Source organism: Bemisia tabaci, chromosome 4 (assembly GCF_918797505.1).
Source record: "Bemisia tabaci chromosome 4, PGI_BMITA_v3".
Taxonomy (NCBI): domain Eukaryota; kingdom Metazoa; phylum Arthropoda; class Insecta; order Hemiptera; family Aleyrodidae; genus Bemisia; species Bemisia tabaci.
The window spans coordinates 3,116,975-3,129,663 of record NC_092796.1 but is presented as its reverse complement, the minus strand read 5'-3'; the positions used below and the strand labels follow the sequence as shown (position 1 = coordinate 3,129,663).

General features: G+C 36.7%; 1 protein-coding gene across 1 annotated transcript; it reads right to left on the bottom strand.

Moving 5' to 3' along the window:
• Nucleotides 1-432: 432 nt before the first annotated feature.
• Nucleotides 433-10,908, bottom strand: LOC109031266 (putative lipid scramblase CLPTM1). Its single transcript, XM_019042702.2, has 9 exons — nucleotides 10,578-10,908; nucleotides 9,455-9,553; nucleotides 8,249-8,452; nucleotides 6,819-7,241; nucleotides 5,075-5,483; nucleotides 4,349-4,524; nucleotides 3,410-3,659; nucleotides 2,215-2,382; nucleotides 433-759 (listed from the first exon to the last, which is right to left on the bottom strand). Exons 2-9 carry the CDS (start codon nucleotides 9,545-9,547, stop codon nucleotides 590-592), a joined length of 1,893 nt encoding a protein of 630 aa, XP_018898247.2. The 5' UTR covers nucleotides 9,548-9,553; nucleotides 10,578-10,908; the 3' UTR covers nucleotides 433-589.
• Nucleotides 10,909-12,689: the final 1,781 nt, after the last annotated feature.

Here is a 12,689-nt window from a genome sequence, read left to right as displayed (position 1 = left end):
ATGTGAAAATGTGTGAGAATATAAAATTCGGTCGTAAAAAATAGGCGCGGCGCCCGGGATTCGAACCCGGAACCGCTGAAACACCGGTCAAGCGCGCTACCGTAGAGCCACCGCCGACTGATGAGAGATGGTTGCTATACTACGTATATAGACTCGAGCGCTCAAAGCAAGACTTTCCGGAATTTTTTTGGGGGGTTTCTAGGGGGCGTTGGAAAAAAACAAAAAAATACGGGTCAAATAAATTCATCCAAAGAGTTCGTATGAATTTTTTCAGCCCGATCGGAGGCGGCAGCTTGGGAAGTTCCCCTTGTGAGCTGAAATTTTGAACTTGACCAATCGCTGCTTATTGCACAATGAGTAAGTTCAGTAAAATTTTTAATTTTATCCTATTCGAACATCTTGGCAAGATTGTATGCTGCAAACGTGAACCGATTGATGAACTGGCTAGACTTTTTTCAAGCAGATGCAGTCATTGAGGAGAAAATCTGACGGCAGGTCAGGAATAACAAGAAAATACTGTACAGCCATAACAAAATACCCAGGGCAAAGTCTTCATTTTGGAACTTTATGCTGCGTCTATTCCCCATGTTTACTTGTCCTTCTTCTTTTCCTCCTTCTGCTTTTCCTCTATAGGCAACGTCTCTTGGACGGGCGTTTCAGTTGGTTCTTCCATTTCACCAGAGTAACCAAACTCATTTACTCTCTTGGGATCAACTCTGTAGATCCACCGTTGATAGAGAAAAATGAAGAATACGATGTCTGGAACAGGCATATTCATAGAGATTAGGAACAAGATTCTTTTTAAGGAACTTTGAATGCAATAACTTTCTTTGAATAGCCTCAAACTTAATTAATATGGCTACAGGATTGACTAAATTAATTACAAACAACTCTTTTTTTTTTTAAAAAAAAAGAATAGGATCAGTTTGACCTCCCCACAAAGTTATTCCAATGGGATTAATAGATATTCCATTACTAAATACTTTAATTTTACTGATATCAGGATTTTTTTGTAGCATGGGCTTTACTACTGAGGGCATTTTAAGGTGTTCACTGCAAGAGTGCTTTTTCCATGAACAGCTGGTAAACAAACGCAGCATTGTCAAGCACCAACTACTGCTGCACTTTCAAAGGACTGTTTACACTTGCAACGTGGTTCAAAAGGCTACTACCTGAACGACAGCCCAAAAATATGTTTTAAAACAGCATATAGAACTATGAAACTATGATTTTTAAGATGCAACAATCTAGGGAAGTGACATCTGACACTGGGTCACCACAGAAAGGTCCTTATGACAATTTTCTTTCCTCACACAAATTGAACAGATTTTAATCAAAATCAGCCTAACGGCATTTTATGTTGCCTAATTTTCTCTCATGTTTTATTTTTATAACAGAGAACAAAGCTACTTGAAGCTTTCAAACTCCCTGTGAATGAACCCTAGATTATTAAAACAACACTCATAAAATTTCAAGTTTCAGGGTTCCGTAGTTTCGTGTTTAAAAAAATAAAACATTAGAGAGAATTAAGCAATGCCTGATGTAGTTGTGCTGATTCCCATTGCACATGTACGATTACGTATAAAGTTTTATCATCACACATTCATGGAGAACTAAATTAATTATTTTTGCACTTTCAAAAAATGCGTGAAATTTGCTGGAAATTGATCAGGTTAGCTTTGCTCAGATTTTATGCCACGACGCGATCAGTAGTTTCCTCTCATTGTGTTTATGTTTTTTTCACCTTTTTTATACTTGATGATGGCGGTTAACCATTGAAATAGCTATAGTATTGTAAAAGTATTTTTAAATAAACGTGCAATTCACATTGGGAACCACCAAAAAAAAAAAAAAAAGAGTCTACTGAAATTAAATATGGTGAAAAGGACGACTTAAAAGCTAAATGATGTTAAAACTTATAGGAGTGTAACTTTCTTGAGTTCCTACATATTATATAATATTTTTAAAATTTGAAAAAAAAAAAAAAAAAAACACCTTTCATTAAGAGGGTGAGGAGTACTGGATTTTTATTTGAAAAAAAAAAAAAAAAAAAAACCGAGGTACCTGATCACATACTTGAGGTTGATTAGAAAAAAAGTATCTCATACCCCGGATTGTGATAGAAAAGATAAGAAATCAAGGAAATGCCAAAAATGGTGAAATTTCAATTCTCTTGGTATGGATGAAATAGATAGCAAACAAAACAAAACTCACCATCCCTGAAACAACCAAGCCTGTACATGGTTGGCATCTTTATCACAAAAGCAAAAATGTCATCTATGAATGTGTTCAAGCACTTGTAAGACATCATACGCCATGGGAGATGTGCCACTGATTTCAACTTATAGTTGATGAATAACTGAGGTGTCATCATGATAAATCCTGGAAAAATTTACATGAATAGAAAATTAAAAAGTAAGAAAAAAGATATTGTGATAATCGGATGAGCAGGGTTGCAAAAGATGCCCTCTCTTGCAACCCCTGGATTGTGACCAATGGTATAATTTCACCAGTACCTTAGAAGAAAGACTATTTTTCTTTCTTGTTAACATAAAATGGTGCCTGAGCAAGTACATAAATAGATAGCATAATGAGGGCATATAATGTTACTTTAAAAAAGTGGCTTGTTTCTTTTGTGTCATTCATTCTCGTTCTTCTTCTTATCCATTTGGGGCTATTGCTCCTCTGCCCCTCCCCTCCTCCCCCGACACCAATGATTGTGACAAACATGGAGCGAGCCTTGGGACAAGAGGTATCTCTTGAAATGTGACGCAATATCATAACCTCTGAAAAGAGGTCATGAAAATTGGACGGTTAATTAGGGGTTGGGTTAGAGGTAGCAAATTACACATTTTTCAATGAGGCAGAAACGCCAGATTGCTAGAAACGGTAAGCATTTTGAAGCTGTCAGATGGAGGCAAAAATTGAGTACGGATTTGAAAAAGCTTTCTCAATATTCTGTGCAGCAAAAAATAAGTCATTTGAAAAAATCTTCAAATTCATACATAAAACCCACCTCAACAACATTGACAACACTTAATCAGCTCAACGAAAATGAATGCGCGCTTTAGGTAGCTTCCTCTTGGGTGTTGGTTATTATTATTTTTAGGTCAGAAATTTTCCCCGACACAATAAGTTATTTTCACAATTGAGGCCACCACAATAAACACAATCACAGTGGTGTCCTCTTCCACGCCATGCTTGTCATATGTTTAGTAAGATTCTGGGAAATAGTAACAAATCATGGAACTAATACTTAAAAGATGTTGAAACAGCAAATGAGATGAATTGCGAGCTGTAACATCATTAATGAGGATTATAACAAAATATAATACAGGCGTGTTTCTGGTGCAATGACAGAGATACTAATGACAACTGGGTTGTACATACTATGAAAACTGTGACATACCAAAAGTCAATAAGAATCCGTAGAGCATATTTAAGACCCATGAGTACCAGCCTTTGTGCTCGAGGTAGATTAGGGAGTAGATGGCGTAGCCACCAAGAAGTGGATACAGAACGATTGAGAGGTACTTGAAAGCAAGTTCATCATAGACTTTGGTGCTGGACTCAACGTACGAGCCTTTGTCCGTGAAAGTAAGTCTGGGGATAACACCCAGGATTTTTGGTCGCTCTCGGTCTATTTTGAAGTCTACAACCTGCATAAAGAAAACACAAACTAAATCAGATCTCACTTAAGGTCACCTTTTGAAAATATGAAGGCATAAAAAGTACGGAAAGTGAAAGATTATTAAAGAATAAATGTTATTTACTGACAATACCATAGTGACTCATGTCTACCAATACAAAAACAGGCAAGCTTTTAACTCTTGTTTTAAAAAGCTCTGGGGTGAAAATCATTCATGCTGTCTATATAACAAATTTCCAGCTAAGAAACGCTGATTCTTTCTACAAAATCAACAGAAAAATATGCTACAACATTTCCTGCAAAACATTGGCAAGGCATGAATCATTAACTACCAATATTTTCCCATTTTAAGCCATGGTAAAGAATCAGTTATTAAGGTGTTCATTGCGAACACCCTTGTAATCAATTCTTTTACATAGGTTAAAAAGGCTAAGATAAATCTATTCTTTGCTAAGGAGAAGATGCCACTACTGGAAATTGACATGGTTTGGACACCATTATGCTGCTTGCCACATTCGATTTGTGTTTAATTTTTATAGTTTTAATTCTTTTCCAATCATGTTCCGTTATTCAACACCTAATCAGCTTTGTTGTCATACATAGAATTTGGCAGTATTAACAAGTTCAATGTACTTTTCTCGAGCGCTCTTTTAAGAATCAACTTAATTACAGTAAGAGGTTGAATTATCCAAGACTCACCTTGTTAATTTTCCAAACTTCAATACCCAGTCCGATGAAACAACTAACTTTAATCAAGAAATTGGCCTCATTGTCAAGGACATATAAAAGCACAACAAGAGACTGAAATACGTTGAAGAACACAGAACGTACAGACAGGCCCTCTAATGATTTCCGATTATTCCAGAACTGGATATCTGTAAAAATAGACAGTTGGTATAGGCCAAACTTATATCACACCATCGTAAAAGTTAAAAATAGTTTAATGTTCTCTTTAAAATTTTCAATGAAAACAAAAAAAAACCTTTCTCATGGCTGGGTTTTTTTATGAAACACTAGGTTTCATGGTAAAATGGCTAATTATTCAAAATTTTACACTTGTCAGAAGTTAAGAAAGAAAATTTTCCTCTCTGGTTCAATTAAACAATAAAAAACTGTAAGAAATGTAAAATCGACAAACAAAAGCTTTTTAATGAAAAAACATAGAAACTAAAAGAATCTTCTGAAAACATAACTGTTAAGTAGCCTGAAGCAGAAATGATAGGTAGAATTTTGATCTACTGTCCTACAACGTGCCAGTTCACTAACAGTATTCAATGATTCCAAAACGGTGATGCGTAAAAAAAACCACCTGTGAGTAAATGGGTAGTTTTCATAACAAGATCCGTAATATACGCAGTAATTCTCAACACAAAAGAAAGAACAAAAGAAATTTTACTCATCATTGCTTTGTAAAAAAATGCTCACCATTTTTAAATGCTAGCAGCTCAAAAACACTGTGCAACAAAGAGACTGCAACAGTGAGTGCGATGAGATATGGCGATGTTTCCAGCAACGCTTCTTTCAGCGAGTCCTGGTCTTCATCCTCTTCTTCTGCAAACGTGTCACCTAGGAGATTGGAAGTCCACTTGTTACGCATCGACTGTGCTGAGTAAATCTGCCAACGGATAAGTGAGATTGGCTGGTATGTGATATGCAAGTCAAGCTCTTCAGTCGTGTCGTTGATCGGCCTGTAGTCCCTGTTCATGTTCCAGAACTCGTTGAAAAATACGATCGGCTTGTAGAAGTCGCCTGTAGGACTGAATTCGATATACTCGTTCAGAGGTGCCGGGATTGTTGCAGGACTCCATGCCGTTTGGTCGGCAACAAGATTTACCTGTAAAACGTTTCCACATTTAATGATAAAAAGACTTTGGGGCTTGGACTTTAACTATAGTAATTTTTTCTGATTTTCTATTAAACACAGGCTCAAAAAACCAAAATTTTGGTATTATTTTGCAGAATTTTGAATTATGACGGCTTGCACAGAATTTGTTTGTTGTTTTTTTCATTATTGGGTTTTAATTATTTTGAGGTAAAACTTCTCAAAACACATTAAGCATTTTACCAATTTACTTAAAAGTAATGAATATAATGATTTCATCTTTTTACAATGGTGGTATTGATATACATAGAAACAGCTAACAGCATTCTTCCGTGTTTTTGCAAATTCAGCTGCAGACTCCGCAAACTACCGACTTAGTTAATTTTTCCGCATCCTCTCAATGTAGGTTTTGGTTCTTCCAATGGTAATTTAGAGGAAATTGAAGAAAATGTTATGGATTTTTAGAGATTATCTAAAGTATTTGTCTTATATTTTATTTTAAACTTTGTTCTGCGTTTCACTTCTTTTATTTTGTAAATGGATTGCCATGTCCATAGAAATGTGATAAATAAATGAGTAAACTTTCAAGTGTAAAGGAAGGTTCGGAAGAAATTAAAAAATTTCCGGATATCTACATCAGCCATGCTTTTAAAGACGACCCTCTGCATTAGCAAGTTCCTTTACTGCCACTAAAAATTGCATCTCCTGAATGTATTTCCCTCCTAATTTTTGAACACTGCCATTGAAAAAGTTATAAGTTAAGCTCATTTTCTTTTCTTTTTACCTTTTCACCCGTTAAAATTTCAAACTACAGGCATTTCCAGTACCTACAGCAAAAAGTTAGACCTAACCCATGCCTTCCTTTTTCAGGCTTTGCCCAAAAACATAAAAAAATAGCACTGCTGGTAGCTGAAAATGAAGCTGCTTTTCAAAAGGATGAAGGAATTGCAGCAAAAATAAGAGAACTTTGGAATTAAAGAGACAGGGACATTCGGCTCCAGTACAGGGGAGTAATCAAATGACAGGTTTTTCTTGGTGAACGAAATGGCTAACACTTTTGGATATGAATTCAAGTTACAGTACATACTATCCACAGCAGACGCCACATACCTGCATCAATGTGGCAATGTAATTACTAAAAACTTTTTTAAACTACTTTTTTTTTCTCGTTATTACTAAAAGAGCATGTCCAAGTCCAAATCGAATAAAACTCTAGCTTAGGAGAGGAAAGACATGCTGAGATTAATTCAGCATAGGGATAGACAGGTCAATGACAAGAATTCAAGACTGGTTGATGATAAGTTGAATTGAAAAATCAATGGAAAAATAGAGACGAAGCGAAATTACCGTGACATTTGGGTGCCAGTGTGAGACAATCTCTGACTTGAGCGTTTCTGCTTTCTTGATTTCAGCTTCAGTCAACGTTGTCTTGCCAGTCAGCAGGTTCTGCGTTTTGATGAACTTGAGCTTTTTAAAGCGATTCAGCTGCTTCACTTGCTTGACAGCATGTTTAGACGTGAACTTGGCTTCGGAATTTCGTTCTTTTGGTGTAAGAGCAGATGATTTAATAAAGAATACATGCAGATAGATAGAACCGTTGTTTTTCAGGTGTTCAGACGGAGTAAATTTAGTGACAAACGAAAACGATCCGTCACCTGCAGGTCCTGCTGTCCAGTCACCATACTGCAGATCTTCTTGCTTCCAAATCAGCGATGAGGAATCACTGTAGTTACGGAAATTCGGGTCTTCCGACAGGTAGACATAGAGATCCTGAAACAAGTATTGTGAGATAAAAACAGGATACACGAAAATCTTGGATCATTCATATACTATGAACTGAAAGCAAGGCACCAAAAATGCTGATCTCCGACCACTTTCTGGATTGGAAATTTATGCCTACTTTATTGTCAATTTTTCAAGCTATATCACTCTCAAAGGCAGAATTTAATGACAGCATACTTTTCTTAGACTGGATATGGTGTTCAAATTAATACAAGCCATTTAAAAACTTTTAGGTGAATTCATAATTTGGAGTCAAACCACAAATTTGCAAGAGCACAGAAAAGCTGTATCTCATGTGATTGGTCCTTAAATAATGCTTAAGTTAGCTTCTTGACAGAGGCTTGGCACTTTGGTAAAAGCACTCTGATATAACCATCCCTTAAAATGTAAGATAAGATTAGTAAAATTAGGACCTCTGCTCTGCAACATCAACACATTATGAGGAGGAATACATCCAATATTTATGGACTGACACTTAAAAGTATCTTTCAGACTTATCTCCCTGTCAAAATATGATGCCTGTTTCCACACTGGCCAGAAAAAAAAAGATGAAACAAAAAAGAATAACATTAATCCAATGGATATTAAATATTGTCACGGATAAAATGGGATTTTCTGACCATTTGAGAGTTTATTAAAAGACAAACACAAATAATTTTATTTTCTAATTTCTAGTAATAATGGCACCATTTAAAAGTTTCAAGTTTTGTGGTAAATGTGTACAAGGTCACAGCTGATGACATAATCATCAGTTCTTATGACATTTTGTGTCAAATTGTGACTCTGAGATTTTTTTTGTCTACTCATTTGAACAATTGTGATTAATAGAATTATTAGACAATATGATTAATTAATTATATAATATAAATTATTAGAATGTGAACGAGAATCTGATGGGTCACATGAGCTTAGAACGCAGGGGGAATTTCAGTCCCTGTTTCAAAAATCCTGTCTACTCAGGTAGACTGTTTCTTAATTATTTACCAATATCTTACCAAAAATGCTCCATTTTCAAAAATGTTAAATGCAGTAGTTTTTGCTAAAGCAGGTGCGGTTGATGATTGGTTGTCCGGCTGAGGTCGCCTGAAGAATGAAGTGATTAAGTAGATAATAAGGGCTCGCACTATGAGGGTTTTAGTTATCCCAAGAAAGGACTCCAGATGAGAGGGCTGCCTCTGCTCTGCTTGTTCTCCTTGTTGCTGCGATGGAATAAAAAGAAATGTTATCAACTCCCGATTCCAATGAGGATTAATCAACTTCGTTACTTGATTGTTTCCTTGTGTAGGAGCTATAGGGTTCACAGTGTGTAGGGTCCCAATATTGGAGCGGGTACTCAAGAACCCTCTACCGACGTAGTGGCTTATCACATATGGGCCTCACATCATACAACACCTCTACATAGTGGCATGCGTAGGTGGTGTCAAGTGGAGCAGACTGATGCGAGGACGCAATCAGACCACTTAGTTTCCCAGATCAGTTCAGTTCTTTGAAAAGAACATTTACCTAACTGGTTATTTTAGTAACTTTTAAAAACATAGAAAACTGTTTTTCTCTTACATTTAATAAAACACATATCTTCTACAAGAAAATGTTCATGGTTAACTCAAGACTCCTTTGTTGGCTACTAAAACTGAGCATTTGAATTTCTGTGAATGTAAGTTTAATTTTTTACACATTTTCACTGCAAACCTGCGAAGTATGAAGGTTGACAGGCTGTAAGGAAGATATGAATTTTCATTGTAATATCAATCCATCGACTTCCGAATATCTTCATAATACTTTACATACACATGAAGGAATCAACATTTTTTGATAGGCTAGATATTTCAGATTCTATTTTTTGACTTTTTAGACTTTTGCTGACCTTCTTGAAGTTTAAAAAAACGTAAAAAGTCATTGAACTCAATTTTGCAAAAACATTTTGTGACTAGCAGTGATCACCGCTGATAAAGGGTTGAAATCTACAATTTTTCACGTTAGAATGAGATCATTTTTCAGCGCAAGTGAGTTCAGTGTATTTTGTTCCTAGAAGTTTCGCTTTACATAATTTAAAAATTCCTGTAAATTACATTGGACAATTAATGTTTTTCAGTCCTATTCATTCTCATATTTTTTTTATTTCTTTTCCCCAATTTCACTCCAGGTGATTTCACTCAGGAATTCCATACTTAGGACATAACATTTATTTAAGACAATATTACCTCTTCGCCATTACTGACGGTTGAATCTTGATTTGTTCGAGCAATTTGGTTGGAGTTCTCAGCATCATCTGCGCGAACAGCTTTATCAACCATTTCAACCTACAAGAGAAAGAAAAATTCATTTATAATGAGGCAAGATTAATGGACAAGATTAAAAACTGGTAAAACATGAGTTAAGCATTTCATTCCTTCCTACTAAAATAGTGAACATGTAATAACATCTTACTTCTTTACTTGCGTCAACTCCTATTTTCCCTAAACAAGAGGGTCCTACTCTCTTAAGATATGAAGATTGGAAAAAAGATTAGTGACTGATAGGCTGTTAACAAATAATTCGGTCTGATCAGATGAAAATAGAATGAAATGGAGGATTTCAAATACATCAGGAATGAATTTTCCAAATGAAAAAAAGAAGTACTTAGAAGTAAAATGGGTAGATGATATTAACATGATCCTCTCCTCCGGCAAAGAGACGAGAAAAGTACATGAAGAGCAAGGTTAAAAATTTGGTGATCGACCTGTTTACCTTGGCCTATATTGAAAACTCAACTGACTTGAATTTATGAACACGCCATCTCAGTGCTTGACTGTAGTGATTAAAATAAAATGAAGCTATCTCCACTTGAAAAGCAGAAATTGAAAACACCGAAGTATGAGGTAAACTTGATGGAAGATTAATAAGTGGCAGATACAGTTAAGTATATTCTCACTCTGACTACTATCATAGGCCAAACTGATCTCTTGGTTGTATGAGCTCTAACATCCGGAGAAGAGACTGTAGTCTAGACCACGGTTGGGAATTAGCTGATGGTCTAAGATTCAAACTGCCAAGACTTGTCCATGTAGCGACGATGGTGATATATGGACAGCCATTGACCGAAAAGACCAATCCTGACTCAGTCTTGACTAGTAAGAAACCAGGGTCCAATGAAGATTGGAGAGGCAATATCTCTTAAACCTAGGAGCTCCCCAGAATTATGTCATAGTTCTTAAAAAATTCTAAAATGAGAATACAAGCTTATCAAGCACGCAAGACAAGTCTTGCCGGTCAGGGAACTTGGTAAGAATAGTTTAATAGTCTACTCCCTCCAATTGTAGACCCATAAAACAAGAGAGAACTTACTTGGATGAGGACCGTCCGGGTTCTAAGTGTCTGAACGACAAATAATGCTTGTGAAACTCAAAATTTCAGAAATCTTAGAACACAAGTGCCCATTGTGGCAAAATGCTGACTTGCTGAATACTCCTCTACAGGTGGATGAAACAAAATTTTACCGATAAAATTTCCGAGCAGTCACTTTCAGAATAGCTGGGCGAAATACAAAAAATGTAATAAACTAATCCCTGAGGATAGAACTATGAATAAAAAGTAAAATACTCTGATAAGATAGTTGGAAATAATGAGTACCGAATCCGTCACAGATAATTCAATTCGCAAATTTCGATGTCAGCTGACAACTTTGTCAGGTTATGCACCAGTCACCAATTGAACAGATTGAACCAATGAGAACAGGAGCTCGGCAAAAATGTTAGCGGGATATTTGAAATAGCGGCTCGGTTGCTTTGCCGCGCCCTTTTTCTTCGATCGTTATCCTAGACTGAATTAAACTGGACCCTGGCTCAATTTATAGGGCCCTTTGGAGAAATCTACAGAATTGAAGTAAATATTTTACCATCACGTTTATGTTTTTGTGAATTTCCAAATTTTAGGACACTTTCGTCAAGATCCAATCCAACTCAAAACGTTATCCAATTAATCCGGAGACATTAAAATTTAAAATAACTTATAAAATTACTGACCAAGTAGATAAGTACCACAAGTTGACCACAAGTCATAAGTTGAATAACTAGCAACCAACGGGTAATCACTCAGGCGGCTATTTCAGAATCAATTCAAACAATTTCATTAGATTGGTGGGTAAATGCGAAAAATGCGTTGCTCGATTGCAACATTTAAAAATTTCTGCTTTTGATTTATTTCCTGGGAGGAAAAATTAATCAAAATGTTTTCTTTCAATTCTGAGAGATTTTCGTGGAATGAGTGAAGAAAATTAATAGACAGTTTCAGTAAAAACTGTGATTAGTTCTCCTTCAAAAAAGTAACTATGAGCAGGACCGGATTTAGGGGGTGGCCGCATGGGCTGCGGCCCATGGCGGCAAATTTAGGGGGGCGGCAAATGTTGCAATTTTTCAAATGCAGGTATCCAAAAAAAAAAAAAAATCGGATTCAGAAAAAAATTAAAAACGAGAAAAAGCGACAAAATCTCTCGTTTCCTGAGAGTATGATAATTTCTAATTTCTTCGTCTTTCGGTGATGCAAGAGACAGCGCCTTTCATTAGTTTAGTTGAGAGAGAAACCAAACACGCAATTTGTCCTGGAGCGGCGCGGCACGAAGAGCAATGATGATGATGAGGACCGAGATGAAAAGAAGAAGCCCTCGGCGCGCCGCGCCGGTCAGCATGGAACACATAATAGCGCCTACAAGACTCCACGAATACTTCACGCATTGCGTCAAACGTAGTGCGGTCAGTAGGGTCAGTAGCGGTCGGCGTGAAACGCATAGCGCCTACGAGACTGTAGGGATACTTCACGCATTGCGCCAAACACAGTGCGATTGGCGTGGTGGCGGAAATTAAAATTATTAAACCACATTCATGTTTACTCTTTCATAATTTTTTCGTTGAGCCCGAACAGGCTCTTTGTGTGCCTTGTCCATACAGAGGTAGGTCTACGGAACTGAACTTTCGCGCTAGGCTCCGTGAACTTTGGCTGGTGTTGACAGGGCTTTCACAAAAAATATGCCTAACACGAGTAAACGCGTCTTATGCACTAATCCTTCTCCGGCTTGTTCCTTTGATGGTTTGTATCGATGTTTCAAAACGAATGAGAAGGGGGCAGCAAAATACAGGTGGCCCATGGGCGGCAAGTGGGTAAATCCGGCCCTGCCCTTCTACTAACAATGAAGAGGAATGTAGACAGTTAAAAAAAAAAAAAAAACTGTCTCCTGGAAAATTGTGTTTTCCGAGATACGCACTTCTGCACTTTCACCATCAATATGGTGTTTGTAATGATGGTTTGAGTCTTTGGCAATGCTCAAAAGTAGAAGAAATAAATGAAGAAGTTTTGGGGTGAGAGGGAGGAATATATTACTTTCACACTTACAGATAGGTAGATAATAATGCTCATTAGAATGCAGAGCATTGACTGAGACTAATTTGTGTGACCTCTCTCCTT

Excerpts from the sequence above, each read along its gene's own strand:
- LOC109031266 (XM_019042702.2), bottom strand. The coding sequence starts at position 9,547 with ATGGTTGATAAAGCTGTTCGCGCAGATGATGCTGAGAACTCCAACCAA. Across the intron at positions 8,453-9,454 it reads CCGTCAGTAATGGCGAAGAG|CAACAAGGAGAACAAGCAGA; the intron begins GTAATATTGTCT and ends ATTCCATCGCAG. Across the intron at positions 5,484-6,818 it reads ACTGGCACCCAAATGTCACG|GTAAATCTTGTTGCCGACCA; the intron begins GTAATTTCGCTT and ends AACGTTTTACAG.